At 43.9% G+C, this 17,877-nt stretch overlaps 1 protein-coding gene across 5 annotated transcripts in view; it reads right to left on the bottom strand.

Moving 5' to 3' along the window:
• Window positions 1–17,216, bottom strand: part of LOC139399977 (band 4.1-like protein 5) — a 46,646-nt gene extending 29,430 nt beyond the window's left edge. For 3 of the 5 annotated variants that reach the window (XM_071145117.1, XM_071145121.1, XM_071145120.1), the window contains exons 1-11: window positions 16,954–17,177; window positions 15,952–16,154; window positions 7,116–7,220; window positions 6,408–6,450; window positions 6,119–6,197; window positions 5,954–5,998; window positions 5,402–5,454; window positions 3,845–3,965; window positions 3,097–3,184; window positions 2,862–2,950; window positions 2,658–2,748 (exon numbers count right to left, since the gene is read on the bottom strand). In XM_071145117.1, coding sequence (XP_071001218.1) covers window positions 2,658–2,748; window positions 2,862–2,950; window positions 3,097–3,184; window positions 3,845–3,965; window positions 5,402–5,454; window positions 5,954–5,998; window positions 6,119–6,197; window positions 6,408–6,450; window positions 7,116–7,220; window positions 15,952–16,131 — 894 coding nt within the window. In that variant the 5' untranslated portion in view covers window positions 16,132–16,154; window positions 16,954–17,177. Of the gene's footprint in view, window positions 1–2,657; window positions 2,749–2,861; window positions 2,951–3,096; window positions 3,185–3,844; window positions 3,966–5,401; window positions 5,455–5,953; window positions 5,999–6,118; window positions 6,198–6,407; window positions 6,451–7,115; window positions 7,221–15,951; window positions 16,155–16,953 lie in introns of all 5 variants that reach the window. The other 2 variants (XM_071145118.1, XM_071145119.1) reach the window with 2 other exon arrangements.
• Between the last annotated feature and the right edge of the window lie 661 nt (window positions 17,217–17,877).

Genomic DNA, 17,877 nt, shown 5'->3' with positions numbered 1-17,877 from the left:
TGCAACACATTCCAAGTGGTCAGCTGTCAAATTGGCTGAGCAGCAGTCCCCATCAACTACTAGTAATGATTTTAATTAGTCTACTGTCCCCCATTACAACACTGTCTAGCCTTTCCTCCTCTACCTGAGGGCATCACATCTACATACTGTACATGTCGCAGCACTACAGAATATTAGGAGTCACATCCATCTACTGTGTATTGCAGGATTCCTTTGATTACTGCTTCAAACAAACCTCATTCAGTTCTTTCCCAAAACATTTGGGTTTGAGGCATAGCGTATAACTGCATCTACACAACAAATGACTTCAGATGTCTGAAAACATCTTGACAAGGTAGGTGAAGTATCTTTGACCATAGAGTGAACTCCCACTTCCAGGTGTTCAGCAGTGTGTAGTTGACAGACAGAAAGACAACCAGTGCCAAAGCCTCGTTAGCCCATCTGGGCGGGCAGGGTCTTTCAACATTAACAGCTCGACAGCCTGGTCTAAAGGAGTGCTAGGAGCTGCAGTAAAGGCTGTGGATGCCACAGATGCCGGAGGGAAAGAGCTGATGCTTTAATGGACTCTCCCTGGAGATGAGCCAGTCCGGCCATGCAGCCTCGGAGAGAGACAGGACATGTCCTCCTAGGAGGTGTGTGGAAATCCACACATTCATTCCCACACACAGAAACCTCCCTCACACGAAATAGGGAACAACAAACCTACCCAAAGATATGCCTCGGCTTCAGAACTGACCTGGGCTATACTGATCTCCATACACACCCATTCACAGATACGCAAACATCCTAGTCCAATGAACACATCTTGATTCCTGGGTATAGGCAGGCAGCCAGCCAGCTGATTGGAAATGTCCTACACTATATGGCTGCTTGAGCTGCTGCTCGTCTCCCTCCATATTTGATTTATTTCACCTTTATTTAAGCAGGTAGGCTAGTTGAGAACAAGTCCTCATTTATAACGGCGACTTGGCCAAGATAAAGCAAAGTAGTGCCACACACAAGAAGAGTTACACATGGAATAAACAAACAAAGTCAACAACACAATAGAAAATGTCTACATACAGTGTGTGCAAATGTGGTAGGATAAGGGAGCTAAGGCAATAAATAGGCCATAGTGGCAAAATAATTACAATATAGCAACTAAACACTGGAGCGATAGATGTGCAGAAGATGAGTGTGAAAGTAGAGATACTGGGGTGCAAAGGAGAAAAATAAATAACGTATGGGGATGAGGTAGATGGATGGGCGATTTACAGATGGGCTATGTACAGGTGCAGTGATCTGTGAGCGGCTCTGACAGCTGGTGCTTAAAGTTAGTGGGGGAGATATGAGTCTCCAGCTTCAGTGATTTTTGCAGTTTGTTCCAGTCATTGGCAGCAGAGAACTGGAAGGAAATGTGGCCAAAGGAGGAATTGGCTTTGGGGGTGACCAGTGAAATATACCTGCTGGAGCACGTGCTACGGGTGGGTGTTGTTATCGTGAGCTGAGATAAGGCGGAGCTTTACCTAGCAAAGACTTATAGATGACCTGGAGCCAGTGGGTTTGGCGACAAATATGAAGCGAGGCACAGCCAACAAGAGCATACAGGTCGCAGTGGTGGGTAGTATATGGGGCTTTGGTGACTAAACGGATGGCACTGTGATAGACTGCATCCAATTTATTGAGTAGGGTGTTAGAGGCTATTTTGTAAATGACATCGCTGAAGTCGAGCATCGGTAGGATGGTCAGTTTTACGAGGGTATGTTTGGCAGCATGAGTGAAAGATGCTTTGTTGCGAAATAGGAAGCCAATTCTAGGTTTAATTTTGGATTGGAGATGCTTAATGTAAGTCTGGAAGGATAGTTTACAGTCTAACCAGACACCAGTATTTGTAGTTGTCAACATATTCTAAGTCAGAACCGTCTAGAGTAGTGATGCTGGACGGACGGGCGGGCAGGTGTGGGCAGCGATCGGTCTGCCTGCCTGTCTTCTCCCCCCTCCCCCCCTGCAGCACATTGTTATAAAAGCAGCTTTGTAGAGCTCTGCTCCAGCCTCCGGTGGTATACTGTAACAAGGCGGTTTTCAATTTCAGTTCAATACAAAGCCCTTTTATTGGACTGGAACAAAGTAACTGCCTTTACTGATATTATGTGGTCAGAAAGTATAGCCTACACATTTCAAGTAGTACTACCACAACATAAAGAGAGCATGACTAATCAACTCTCCTTAGTCATAGACATCATTTTCAGTTTTCAGCCTAGGTAACAGGTGACATTAAGACCATTCCTGAGGAGACTGGAAAACTGCAGGGCTCTCTCTGCAATGACATGAGCTTTACAGAAAAGTACAGGGGCTTTGGATTGTATTGAAAAGTAGTGGTAGAAAACTGACATTTCAACACCAGCTACTATAATTCACTAAGGCAGCACACAATAGAACAACATGATGGAAGAGAAAGAGTAATGCAGCATGATAAACAGAACAGGATGTGAGCATGGATACTTCAGACTCAGACCCAGGTGGAAACAACTATCCCCAGCTACACCAGGGCCCTCAGAGAGGTTGAGTGTAAGGATAAGTGTATGGGAAGATTGCCCAGTAGAAAATAGTAGGGGGTAAGAGCAGGGATCATGGCTGCCCCCACTGTGTGTGTGTATGGCAGAGGGTTGGTCCATTACCTCCTCGGTCTCCTGAGCCTCTTCTCCGTCATCCTCCACCACCACCAGGGTCAGCGTGCTCTTCTTAAAGTCTAGACGGGTGATCTTGGGCCTGGGACACACACGGAAAAGCACACAATTAAACGAGAGATAGTGATCAAGACCCACAAGTCCTTGAACTAGTAGAGACACAGGTAGAGATCAAGTATGACCACAGGTCTTTACCAGAAGAACAGGCCTATCTTGGTCTCTCCCTCAAACACCAGGACTCCAGTTGGGGTCAGTCCTAGCTGGTAGTCATTTCCATCTCGAGCCTGAAGGGACAGACACAGCCATTCAGCACAGTGTTACAGTTTACTTACCTTCCTTAATCTCCACTAGAGTCTTGTTTTTATACCAGTAGAGCAAGACAAAGAGAGAGCAAGAGAGATAAGAGAGACCCCCATCCTGGTGTCCTCACCTTGACCATGTGCATGTCCACCCCATACATCTCCAGCCACTTGGCCTTGTTCAGATAGTTAATCTCCGCCTGCGATGGCATCTGGCCCCTGGGATGGAGCGGTGGGAGAACAGGCAGAATACTAGATTAAACAGGGGATAAGGTTGGTGGGTGATGAAGGTCACACGCAAAGAATGTTGACTCTTGGGATGAACCACAACTGATGATACTAAATCATAAGTGACATTAAAATCTCAACAATGACGAAGTCATACATCACAGGTAGCTCATGCATGTGTTCCAGGTTAAAAAAAAAAAACACCCACTGACAAGATTTAGCATCTGTTACATCCCCTATAGTACATGAGTCAGGGTAACCTGGGGTCAAGATCGGCCCACACTGAGACATGCTTTAAATCCATTTCTAAAAAATAAGCAAACCTAACCATACTTGGGAATACCCCAGCCCCAGTACATCAAGGGTGATCAAATAATATAGCGGGTGGATGATCTACACTCCCCAAGGAAAGGTAAATAATTGAGAAGCTTAAGTAGCCTAACCCTATAGGCAGTGAAATACAGGAGAAACTCCTGGCTGTAACCATCGTATACACAGTAATGTAAAGGCTGTATATGACCGGCTATACAACCTCTAGACATTGGTGACACTTTACAATACCTTATCATTAAAAAATGCTTTATAAAATGCCATATTAAGGAGATATCATAAATTGTTACTCAGACATTTTCTGTGATATCATTGTTTTACCTGCACTCCTTCCAGGTGTTGAAGATTGCCAGCTCCATGGCCTCAGTCTGTTCTGGCATGAAGCGGAACTCCGACACCAGATCCAGGGCATGCTCCCCAGGGTCACAGTCTCCCAGTTCAGCTGGAACACAACAGGTAACATACTGAGTACTTTAAGCCCAACTCAGACACCAGATCCAGGGCATGCTCCCCAGGGTCACAGTCTCCCAGGTCAGCTGGAACACAACCAGACATGGGTTCTCTGAATCACTCTAGAAGGTTGGTTAAGGCATGCTGTCTGGGATTGTTTATCAATGAAAGAGATGCTAATAAGAAGCTGTATGTATTCGTCTATCACCATCATTTGGGTCCCCGATTTAGGATTTATAGATGACCCGTTAGCTATTAATGACATTTGTTATTTTGAATAATTCCTTTAAAGTTGCCTGCTTCAATTTCTCAAACCCACTAGGACACTAACATTAAAATACATCCAAATCATATTTAAGTGGAGCAACAAACATCCAATGATGCCTCACTCCTCTTTCCTTACATAGCATCATGGAGATAACCCTGTCTGACTGCAGGCAGGGGTATAAATAGGACAACAGTATGCTATCTGGGTAATGGAGGTGAGGAGAGACTCTTTGTTATCAGTGATTTGCTGCAGACCAAGGCAGAGTAGTGATGTGTCAGAGCTCAACGTGGGGCTAAGGGTCAGGGGTCGGGGCCATGACAGGGATGGATGTTGCTGACAGGGTAGAGAAGGGAATGCCTCACCTCCTCCTGGTCATTGGTCAACAAATCAAATTAAGTGTGGGAAATATGGACAGAATGGAGTCGAGCTACCGACCGGACATTCAGTAGGTTACATTGAAATCTGAGGCTTTGACTAACTGCTTGAGGGTCCATTATTTGACTTGCTGGACATTTAGCTAGCAGGCATCAAGCAGAACAGAATACAATCTGAAATCCTGATATCTATTCTACCTAAAAGCATGACCGTTTTGTTTGGGAAGGGCCATTCAGAGTTCTGGCTAAAGAGTGAGTTTTGAGAAACAAAAAGTGGTTTTGCTGTAAATAAAGGGGCTGTGATGGTGTGGATGACTTGAGCGAGAGAGAGAGAGCGAGAGAGGGGATAGTGAGAGGGGATGAGGGAGAGGGCTGGATTAGGGGGCCTTTGCAGAGAGCTGGGCTCTAATGAGCTTGCATTTACCCCCACAGAGGAGCTGGAAGAGAGAGAGGGGGCTCATTTCCATTCAGAACAACCCTGGAGTGCCCATTTACAGTTGGAACACTGAGCAAGGACTGCAGCCTCAGCATTTGGGCCAACTCCTCTGGGCAGTGCTGCGGCAGCAGCACACATTCTTGAAGAGAGGGTAGCGATAAACCCAAATTATCTTCTATTTCCACAAATACTCCACCATGTTAATAGGCTCTGAAAGGCTACTGTGGCGCTATGGTCTCTCCCTGCTGATAGTGAAGATTCCACCCCCTCAGAAAACTGCAACTCGGTGGCTCTCATTCAAGAAGAGTTATGACAACCACACCGAGACATTGGGCCATTGTTGTTCTTACCTTGCAAAGAGAAGGCCGCCAGCTCCACTGCTGTGTCGAAAGGACATTCTAACCTGTGATACAAGGACGAGTGTTCAGTAGGAAAAAATGCTGTGGTCTGAGTGCTGTTGCTTTCAACAAGGTACAGTACACACTAGGCAAGGATACTGTCTGAAGAGATCAGTCACAGCTGTTTCAGCAGGGAACTATTGCATCTAACAGCCCGTTTCTCGCTCCAGAGCTAATACACAACAACCCGGTGTTATTGGATTCCTGGACAAACATGAACACTAATCCCCATGTAAGCGAAAATGGATACTAATATTCACAATCTACTTATTGATGTAAATAGTTTCCTTCCAACATCACGTGTGTAATCCACTACTGTAGCTAAGCCTCTTAGCATCTGTATCATGATGCAACAGAACAGATATAGCTAACATGTCTATAGGCCAAGTACATCATTACATCAGCCATGTTAAATATATTGAAGCACATGAAGTCTACACTAATGTAATATACTGTACATCTAATATAGGAAGAGCAAAACAGTGGGTGAGGGAGGTTACTTACTTGCCACTGAGGATATCTTGTTTTAGTTGCAATACAAATAGATATCTGCGAGAATAAAAGGGTCATTTGTTCATAAAAAGTCCAGATTAATGTCCCCAATAAATACAAATGTTCTAAAAACAATTGGTGATTATTGAATAGTAAATAAGACGACCACAAGGTGACCTGGTCAACTCCTCATGCAGGTTGTTGGGTTCTGAGGAGTAGAATTTGACCCTCATGTGAAGGCAGTATGGGGGTCCGACTGCACAGAGGTAGGGGAGGAACGGAAGAGAGGAAGGAAAGAAAGAGGTTTGAAATGAGAATGGCATTAATGAAATCCATCTGTTTCTGGCTGTTCCATCAACATACCCATCCATTATACATCTCTAGAGCTACATTGGTACAGAAAAGAGGCAATAGAAGGGCTGGCTATAGCTTGTGATTGTCAATGAGGTCAAAAACATATACTTACTTTTGACTTGTTTTTTAATGCTTTTTGTAACGTCAAGCCAATGCTGCAAAAGAGACGAGAAAAGAACACATTTCAATGACAGGAAAGAATCAACCATCTAGACTCAAGCGAATCCATGGCATGGGCAAGGCCAAAAACACCTAGGATACCACACACAGTATGATTGTGTCACTAGAAAGGGAATTTCTGATTTGTAACTCGTCTGGGAGTTGGGAGACTGAGGCATGAACAATTGTATGAGGGAGGGGCAGGGGTTTAGGAGGGTGCGTGAGTAGGGGGGTAGGGTAGGGGGTGCTGCTCAAGCTGATGAGGGAACGGAAGGTCTCTGCCACAGCCCTATTTCACACTTCTCTCCCCCACATTCCTCTCTCCAGATCTCCCTCCCTACTACCTCTCTCCTCTCCTTCCTTCTATGCCCGTCACACCATATCAGCTTGCCCTGGCTGCTGGGTCTTTGATAGACACTGAACTTAATTTTTACTTTCTGCAACAAACTGTACTTGAACCTTTCAACAGCCATATATATATATATATATATATAGTATGTGAACTGTACACACTGTTATTCAAATCCCTATTCCAGAGAAGAGCAATTCAAGTTAAGTGGATAAATCTAACCATAACAAACCCCTTCCTAATTCTTAGAACAAGGTTGGGTGGGTGGTAGTAAAAGTCAGTCTCTAGGACAGTCTGCTACTCTGGTCTTACCGGTACTTGTGCAGAGTCCATGAAGCGTAGTCCGAAGTAGTCCTTCTCTACGATGTCCAGATGATACATGATCTGGTCAAACAGCTCCTCACCTTTGGCTTTTTTCTGACAGAGCAAGAGAGATGTCAGAGGTCACACAGTCATTAATCTGGAAGCAATGTCATCAATCATTCAACAGACTAGGTCTAGACTTTTCACTGTGTTCTCTTTAGCATTTTAATAATAGTTTCATATTTCAAATATTTTTAAACTGTTGCTCAATGTTATTTATTATGGTTAACACAATACAAGGGGAACGAGCAAGTGGAGAAGTTTCGCTAAGTCACTACTGGTGGAAAAGTTATAGAGCTGTTTTAAGGGTTTGTGTATTCTTCCCTGATACTCCACTCCCCAGACACACTTGATTTCATTGCCTCTATAACTGATTAGAGAACACGCAAAAAAGAGACGAGAGACAAATAGAACATATTATTTAGCTGGCTACTTTAAAATCAGGCACACTGCCACATGTTTAAGTCTTTCCCTTCTGTTCTGGTGAGCAGTTTGAACTCTATGATAGAGTGTTTCCTGCAGTCAGTCTGACAGGTCGTACCAGTCTCCAGTCTGCACTGCTCAGACGGGGTGTTAGCTGCCCAACTCCTGTAGCCTGCTGCTGTACTAGCTAGTTCAGTACACGGCCAACTTAAAAACAGCAGGAAGAATGGCAGCACTGGGGTCACCATGGCAACCTGTTAGTAGGCTGCAACACAGCGAGTCAGCGTGACCCCAGTCAGTCTCTACTCTCTGCCCAGCAGTCTGACTGACTAACCACACACAGTAGCCTGACAACACAGTACACAGTCTGTAGCCCTGTAGTGAAGTCTCAGCTAATGAGTGATCTACAGGCCAGCCTATGAAAACAAAACGCTCCCACTACCTCTGCCTCACACCACCAGAGAGCGAGACACGGAAAAAACAATAGATGTGGTTGGTCGGTCACTCCACTGCGCTGAATGACATTGAGGTCATTTGTGTTCAAGGTGACTGAATGGTCAAATCTTATAGAAGGGGTGAAAACGCCCCTTGTAGTGGCTGGCAGAGTTCACTGCCATTCTGCAGAGCTTTCTTTGCCTCGAGTTTCTCAGATGAATACAAGCAACGTTAGACCAAGTCCACCAACAGAGAGGACACTCCCAAGTGCAAAAAACAATGGAAAACGCACAACACTAAAGATGTAGCTTAAAGCACACAAAATCAGAACATGCAGTAAAGTCTGCAACAACATTGCTGAAACCTAACAAGCATATTACTGGTTGTGACACTGCTGTGTGCATACAGCGACACACACACACACAATACCCTGCAGGGGAACAAACATTGACATGTGCAGTGAGGACTCAGGCCTGCACTGCCATGCTCTGGTCGGGTACATTATACAGGGGGAGTGGTCGTGATGGGTAGAGAGGAGAGGATGCTGCCATTGAACAGTCCTCAGTGTTAATCCAAGCTTGCCGGATGCTCACGCAGGCCCCATAGAGTTGGCATAGCTCACAAAGCGCCCCTTCGGCCAGGGAGAATGGACAAAGGAGCCATTGTGCGCTCCAGTGAACTCCAGGCCTCGCTGTCGCATTGTTCACCAGAGGTTTCCAGTCTGCTCGACCAACCATCTGCCTTTGGAGGCACAGTTACATTCCTAAGGCTGCTCACTGCATGCAAGTCAGAGGATTGCCACTGAGGGAGGGGTACAAAATAAAATTAAAATCGGCCTCCCCACCCTACGCAAGTTAGAGCCACTGAGGGAGGACTGCGGAAGAAATATGGCAGCCCCCCTCCTTCTTCCCACCAATTGTCTTAAAAGCTTGAGGCTCCTTTATTCAGACTGGACTGAGTTCTGGAGCTGGAGGTGTCAGAGAAGAGACGAATCATTAGACTATTTACTGTGCCGTTTGTGTCAAAAAGAATAGCTGCTGCTTTAGAGGTGTAACCCCAGGAAACCCTTTGGGTTGACATAAGCATTCAGCCATGTTGGTAAGAGCAATAAACAAGCTACGCCACACTCTTTCTTCAAATGTCATTCTGGACAGTTTACTGACCAGCACCCAGGGTTGCACATTTTGGGGAATATTCAGAGGTGGAAACATTCCATGGAAATTAACAGGAATATATGGGAATATAATACCATTTAAATGTAGATTTTCTTTTTGCGTTGGATATATTTACCATATCATATAGAGACAGAGACCTTTGCCTTTTCATAAGTAGACATAATTGCAAATGATTAAATCCTTCCAACAGAATAAAAAATAATAATGTTTTGTTACGAATTGAACTTCAATTAAACGAGTTGACTCACTGAACAAAACGGCATATATAATGGTCCCCAATGATCCATCGCATCTCCCAAAAACATTTCAACATTCATCTGTAAAATCATAACCAAAGCTTTAGTTTATAGTCTTCCTCTCAGGCTTCCATGTCTTCTCCCTGGACCTCCTCAATGTCCACCTCTTGAACATCAGACTGAGGCCTCATCTTCACTGTCACTTTCCAACCTTGTTGAGGATGGCTCGTTGTCAGGCTCAAAAAGCCTCAAATTTGACCAGATGGCCACCAATTTTTCAATGGTCAGCCTGTTGTGTGCTTTGGTTTGTGTGTTCCCAAACAAGTACCAGTTGCGCTCTGAGGTGGCTGATGTTGGTGGGATTTGAAGGATGGAGGCAACAGGGGAAAGAGGCTCAGATCCACAAAGTCCCTCCCAGCAGGTGGCTGATGAGATATGCAGGTAGGACTGCCATATTGCATCTCCATCCCAAAGCCCTTGCTTGGAAGTGTACTTCGTCAGACTGCCAAGAACCAGGCCAAGGTGGCGAGACACTGTAGTGATGACACCATAGGTCTTTTTTGTCTCTGCTCCAAACAGGCTGCTCTTGCCATCATATTTGGGGTCCATCATGTACGCTGCTGAGTGTATGGGCTTCAGGCAAAAGTCTTCACACTTTTTGATGCATTTCAGAACTGCAGTGTCCTCTGCTTGGAGCAACAGCAAAGTGGACAGGGCAGTACAAAAGTATTATATTATATGTGCAAGCAGAGTCTGCACATCAGACAGGATGGCATTGTCACCCTCAATCTGTGCAATGGCTACTGCTATAGGTTTCAGGCTGCTTACCACTCTCTCCCAAAATACATCATCCAGGAGAATCCTCTTGATGGGGTTGTCCATATCGGCAGAGTGTGATATGGCCATTTGTTGGAGTTCTTCCCCTCCAGGAGACTTTCAAACATGATGACAACACCACCCCAATGTGTGTTGCTGGGCAGCTTTAAAGTGGTGCTCTTATTCTTCTCACTTTGCTTGGTGAGGTAGACTGCAGCTATAACTTGATGACCCTTCACACACCTAACCATTTCCTTGGCTCTGTTGTAGAGTGTATCCATTGTTTTCAGTGCCATGATGTCCTTGAGGAGCAAATTCAATGCATGAGCAGCATAGCCAACGGGTGTGATGTCAGAGGAAACACCGCGCACCTGTGGCGGGCCGGGCGCAGTGCGCGCTAACCAAGGTTGCCAGGTGCACGGTGTTTCCTCCGACACATTGGTGCGGCTGGCTTCCGGGTTGGATGGCGCTGTGTTAAGAAGCAGTGCGGCTTGGTTGGGTTGTGTATCGGAGGACACATGACGTTCAACCTTTGTCTCTCCCGAGCCCGTACGGGAGTTGTAGCTACTATCTTGTCTAACCGCTACTATAAAATTGGATACCACGAAATTGGGCAGAAAAAGGGATGAAAAAAAAATAATAATAAAAATGACTACTGTTCTACTTTACTGAAATAAGCCAAAGGTGTTAGGTTTCACCAATACAAACCTAGCATCTTGTACTAGACCTATGTCAACATGTTTATTCACTATTATTCACTATTACAGTTAGTCCCGAGTATGGCTGCTGTACAGTAGCAACATGCATGTCAGATATCACACAAAAAATCTAAACAAAGGGACAGACCATTAGGGCCAAAGCGGTCTCAGAAGAACACAAAGAAAACATAAGGCCTTGATGATCAAAATGAGTTATTGCCTGGGAAGCCCATTGGCAGCCTAAACAGTGACGTTATTACGTAACCCAGCAGTTCTGCTTCGTAACACTTAAGTGAATAAATGGTCAAACTATATCAACTAGCCTAGAACTCTTACATAGCAGAGCTATAGATCCAGAGTTACAGCTAGCCTAACAGTTCACAATGTTCCTTCCAAACGGATTTTCACATGACTATGACAAAGCTATTAGAAAACTGCACGCAGGCTCATGTCCTGAACTCCACAAACTCTTCAGACATAAACATGGACGGCCTATCCCATGTTGTAATAACTCCCACTAGCATTGAATTCAGAGGCATTGCCAAAAAAATAGAAAAAAAAACTACTGGAGAAGCTCTGTGACAATAGACCTATAGCATTTACAGTGGAATACACCTCAAGTACCTCGACTAACCGGTACCCCCTGTATATTGCCTCGCTATTGTTATTTTACTGCTGCTGTTTAATTATTTGTTACTTTTATTATCTACTTAACACCTAGTTTTTCTTAAAACTTCTTAAAGCATTGTTGGTTAAGGGCTTGTAAATAAGCATTTCACTCTAAGGTCTACCTACACCTGTTGTATTCGGTGCATGTGAACATTTTCATTCGATTTTAATACCAGAGTGTCATCAACTGGTTGGACAGCTGGAATGCCTTAGAAATTCCAACCCTGAGAAATCAAAGAGGACATTGTGGGCCAAGAGCAAATCTTCCCATTCGAGAAGACCATCTCCACTCACTTGGCTCCTGGCTGTGGGTGGGTCATGTGACCAGGTGTGCTGTAGAGGGATCATGGAATTACAGGTGATCAGCAGCACTCAATACAACAGTGAACTACACATAAACACACTGGCACGCACCTCTCATGTGGCCAAGTCACACATCAGTGAGTCAAGACCTGACAGTGACACTCTCAGTAACTCATTAACAGCACAGCAAGAGGGCAACAAGCTACCTAAGAACAGGCCCACAACATGATTAGGGTCTCAGAGCAATACACGCAGTCAGCCAGGAAAGCGAAGGCTAGCTTTTTCAAACTGATTTGCATGCTGTAGCTCTAACTCCAAAAGGTTTGGGACACTGTAAAGTCCTTGGAGAATAAGAGCACTTCCTCCAAGCTGCCCACTGCACTGAGGCTAGGTAAGACTGTCACCACCGATAAATGCACGATAATCGAGAATATCAATAAACATTTCTCCACGGCTGGCCATGCTTTCCTCCTGGCTAGCCCAACTAGAGGTTGACCGATTAATCGGAATGGCGGATTAATTAGGGCCGATTTCACGTTTTCATAATCGGAAAATTGTATTTTTGGGCGCCGATTTGCAGATCTTTTTTTTTTTTTTTTTTACACCTTTATTTAATCTTTATTTAACTAGGCAAGTCAGTTAAGAACACATTTTTATTTTCAATGACGGCCTAGGAACGGTGGGTTAACTGCCTCGTTCAGGGGCAGAAAGACAGATTTTCACATTGTCAGCTCGGGGGATCCAATCTTGCAACCTTACAGTTAACTAGTCCAACGCAATAACGACCTGCCTCTCTCTCGTTGCACTCCACAAGGAGATTGCCTGTTACGCAAACGCAGTAAGCCAAGGTAAGTTGCTAGCTAGCATTAAACTTATCTTATAAAAAACGATCAATCATAATCACTAGTTAACTACACATGGTTGATGATATTACTAGATATTATCTAGCGTGTCCTGTGTTGCATATAATCTGACTGAGCATACAAGCATACAAGTATCTAAGTATCTGACTGAGCGGTGGTAGGCAGAAGCAGGCGCGTAAACATTCATTCAAACAGCACATTCCTGCTTTTTGCGAGCAGCTCTTCGTTGTGCATCAAGCATTGCGCTGTTTATAACTTCAAACCTATCAACTCCCGAGATGAGGCTGGTGTGACCGAAGTGAAATGGCTGGCTAGTTAGCGCGCGCTAATAGCGTTTCAAACTTCACTCGCTCTGAGCCTTGGGGTGGTTGTTTCCCTTGCTCTGCATGGGTAACGCTGCTTCGTAGTGGTGGATGTTGTCATTGTATTGCTGGTTCGAGCCCAGGGAGGAGCGAGGAGAGGGACAGAAGCTATACTGTTACACTAGCAATACTAAAGTGCCTATAAGAACATCCAATAGTGAAAGGTTAATGAAATACAAATGGTATAGAGGGAAATAGTCCTATAATTTCTATAATAACTACAACCTAAAACCTCTTACCTGGGAATATTGAGGAACCACCAGCTTTCATATGTTCTCATGTTCTGAGCAAGGAACTGAAACGTTAGCTTTCTTACATAGCACATATTGCACTTTTACGTTCTTCTCCAACACTTTGATTTTGCATTATTTAAACCAAATTGAACATGTTTCAGTATCTACTTGAGGCTAAATTGATTTTATTTATGTATTATATTAAGTTAAAATAAGTGTTCATTCAGTATGGTTGTAATCGTCATTATTACAAACGCAATTTTTTAAAATTTAATTTATTTATTATTATTTTATTTTTTTTTAAAAAATTTTATTTATTTTTTTATTTATTTTTTTAAATCGGCCGATTAATCGGTATTGGCTTTTTTTGTCCTCCAGCAATCGGTATCGGCGTTGAAAAATCATAATCGGTCAACCTCTAATCCCAACCCCGGCTAACAGCTCCGCACCCCTCGCAGCTACATGCCCGAGTCTCCCCAGCTTCTCCTTCACCCAAATCCAGAGAGCTGATGTTCTGAAAGAGCTGCAAAACCTGGACCTGTACAAATCAGCTGGGCTAGACAATCTGGACCCTCTCTTTCTAAAATTATTCACCGCTATTGTTGCAACCCCTATTACCAGTCTGTTCAACCTATCTTCCGAGATCCCTAAAGATTGGAAAGCTGCCGCGGTCATGCCCCTCTTTAAAAGGGGGTGACACTCTAGACCCAAACTGTTATAGACCTATATCAATCCTGCCCTGCCTTTCTAAAGTATTCAAAAGCCAAGTTAATAAACAGATCACTGACCATTTCGAATCCCACTGTACCTTCTCCGCTGTGCAATCCGGTTTCCGAGCTGATCACGGGCGCACCTCAGCCACGCTCAAGGTACTAAACGATACCATAAACCCCATAGATAAAAGACAGTACTGTGCAGCCGTCTTCATCAACCTGGGCAAGGCTTTCGAGTCTGTCATTCACCGTATTCTTATCGGCAGACTCAACAGCCTTGGTTTCTCAAATGACTGCCTCGCCTGGTTCACCAACTACTTCTCAGACAGAGTTCAGTGTGTCAAATCGGAGGGCCTGTTGTCCTGACCTCTGGCAGTCTATGGGGGTGCCACAGGGTTCAATTCTCAGGCTGACTCTTTTCTCTGTATATATCAATGATGTCGCTCTTGCTGCGGGTGATTCCCTGATCCATCGTTACGCAAACGACACCATTCTGTATACATCTGGCCCATCTTTGGACACTGTTAACTAGCCATACAACTCCTTCTGTGGCCTCTAACTGCTCTTAAACGCTAGTAAAACCAAATGCATGCTTTTCAACCGTTCACTGCCCGCAACTGACTAGCATCACTACTCTGGACGATTCTGACTTAGAATATGTGGACAACTACAAATACCTAGGTGTCTGGCTAGACTGTAAACTCTCCTTCCAGAATCACATTAAGCATCTCCAATCCAAAATTACATCTAGAATTGACTTCCTATTTCACAAAGCCTCCTTCACTCATGCTGCCAAACATACCCTTGTAAAACTGACTATCCTACCGATCCTCAACTTTGGTGATGTCATTTACAAAATAGCTTCCAATACTCTACTTAGCAAACTGGATGCAGTCTATCACAGTGCCATCCGTTTTGTCACCAAAGCCCCAAATATTACCCACCACTGCGACGTGTATGCTCTAGTCGGCTGGCCCTCACTACATATTCGTCGCCAGACCCATTGGCTCCAGGTCATTTATAAGTCTATGCTAGGTAAAGCTCCGCCTTATCTCAGCTCACGATAACAACACCCACCAGTAGCACGTGCTCCCGCAGGTATATCTCACTGGTCATCCCCAAAGCCAACACCTGCTTTGGCCGCCTTTCCTTCCAGTTCCCTACTGCCAATGACTGGAACGAATTGCAAAACTCGCTGAAGCTGGAGACGTAAAATTGCCCTCACTAACTTTAAACATCAGCTATGTGATCAGCTAACCGATCGCTGCAGCTGTACATAGCCCATCTGTAAATAGCCCACACAATCTACCTACCTCATCCCCATATTGTTTTTAATGTACTTTTCTGCTCTTTTGAACACCAGTATTTCTACTTGCACATATATCACTCGTGTTAATTTGCTAAACTGTAATTACTGTAATTACTATTTATTGCCTTAACACCTCACGCCATTTGCACACACTTTATATAGACTTTTTTTCTTCTATTGTGTTATTGACTGTATGCTTGTTTATTCCATGTGTAACTATTTTGTTTGTGTCGCATTGCTTTGCTTTATCTTGGCCAGGTCGCAGTTGTAAATGAGAACTTGTTCTCAACTAGCTTACCTGGCTTAAATGAAAAAAAAAAAAAATTGAGGGCGCTAGTCAGCAAGTACTATACAGTAGAACCTTATATGTGGGAATCAACCCACACAGACACAGAGAGAGAGATATTCAGCCTCAGGGCACCTGCCATGCCAAAAATGCTCCTACCTCTGTCCTCCTTCCTTTTGAAATATCGTTTGATGACCCTATACAAAACATCCACCTGTTACTTTCTCATGAGGCATTTTTTTTGTTTTTTGTGTAAAGTCTCACCGGTAGGTCCACACTGACATCAGTGCCGTCCAGCAGTGACACACGACAGGTGATGACAGACTTGGCCTCCCCGGCAGCAGGGATGTGTGTGGTGGCCCGCTGGGCCTCTCTCAGCCGGGCCTTCTCAGCATGCTTACGGACGGACCGCCGGCCCAGCGTCCGGCGGAGGAAACTCAGCATGGTGGGGGCCTAGTGAACACTACCTGCACATGTGAGAGGAAGGATTACTGATACAATCTGTCGTGTTCCTCAATCAGAGGGCTGTGATGTTAAAACAATCTATTAAATAATGTGATGTGACAGAAGCCTTATTAGTATGCAAATCAAAATGGTGTGACTTATCACCACAACTAACCTAAGTGCTCTTATCTGCCTAGGTATTACTTTTGGGCTTTTCTGTGAGTACAATGTTTGTCGTGGACTAAACTTCAATCCATGGTGAAGGAAGGTTATGATGAACTTAACTTGTTGGTGAAAGAAGTTCGTTAACTTCCTTCACTATGGAGTGGAGTTTTAGTCCGCTAATGTTCGTAGACTCACAATAATCCAATGGTTGTTCCAAACGGCTAGCAAAGACGTTGTGAATAAACACTTGCTGTATTTACCATAACATTACACTGTAGTTAGCTAAATTGGGTAGTGTATTATTAGCCATTTGTTACATACATTAGGGCTGTAGTTAATGATAACAATTTTACAGAGCAATTTAGACTGAACATTTGGACTGCTAACTATCAGATAGTACAGACTATGCTATTAGCTAGCTATGCGGTACCAGATAATAGTTATGCTAGTTAATTTGCTGGCTAGTTAGCTACCTGGTAACGTTAACTAACCAACCAACTAGATAGTTAGCTAGAAGCTTTGCCCGAATAAATATTGTATTAATTTAGATCTTAATTACATTTCATTCAAGTATTAACTATTGAAGAATAACTAGACAAAATTGGCTTTGACTAGTCACATCATGAGCGAGAGCAACAGGTTTAGCAGGCAAGCTACCTCTTGTGATAACGACGCGTTACTGAAGCAACAGATGAAAGAAATCAGGCGACATACACTTGCTGCTGCTGTCGCCGATGGCCACTTGTAGATCCGAAAGTCCTAAAGGAATAGCAACTCACGAAAGACTTGGCTAAAATAACAACCAATCCACGTGCATTGTTCACTTTACAAACAAATGAAAACGAATGTTTCCATGGTCGATAAGTATTCTACTGTATTTCCTATTCGATCGATACCCTAACGAGATAATTTCCACAAGTCCCAAGAAAAGAGGGAGGCAAGATTTCCCGCAGGAAATGACGTCAAAATAAATCCCAAACACACAGCTATTTGTATTTAAAGAGACATTAGGGTGTTGAGTGCGGTCATTGGTTGGGTGCATAGAAATGTAATTATATTTATATTGTTGGGTGTTTCTGTTGTAGTAATCATGAGATACAATGTAGCCAATTATGAAAAGCATTACTTGAAATATAACAAATACATATACCCAAGTATGTATTATCATAGAATCATATTATGCCGATATAAGGACTGAACAAACCAGTAGATACTTTCGAGTCGGTACATTCAGTAATAGATTACGGTACATTTTTAAACGGCATTATGGTAGTCAGTGTAATTTTTTTTTTCTCAATCAGACCAAATATCTACTGTATGAACTACTGAATCTTCTCCATTTAGCAACAGCGCCACTCACTGGTCATGTTGATGGCACATGTCTGGTCTTGATGAGGTCATTATAGTATCTCCTGCCATGGATATCCATTGACTGACAGGGATGAGACCAGACCGTCCGTACCTGTGCACTTCTTTCAAACATACTTGATACTTAAAGAGAGCCTCTTGGACAGATGTCATTGTTTGCATGGAGTCTAACTCAGGCTGTTGGAACTTGCAAGGTTGATTACAGACGAGCAG

The sequence above is a fragment of the Oncorhynchus clarkii genome, chromosome 3, assembly GCF_045791955.1.
Source record: "Oncorhynchus clarkii lewisi isolate Uvic-CL-2024 chromosome 3, UVic_Ocla_1.0, whole genome shotgun sequence".
In the NCBI taxonomy this organism is placed as follows: domain Eukaryota; kingdom Metazoa; phylum Chordata; class Actinopteri; order Salmoniformes; family Salmonidae; genus Oncorhynchus; species Oncorhynchus clarkii.
Note: the sequence above shows the minus strand (reverse complement) of the source record. Positions and strands in the feature narration are given on the sequence as shown.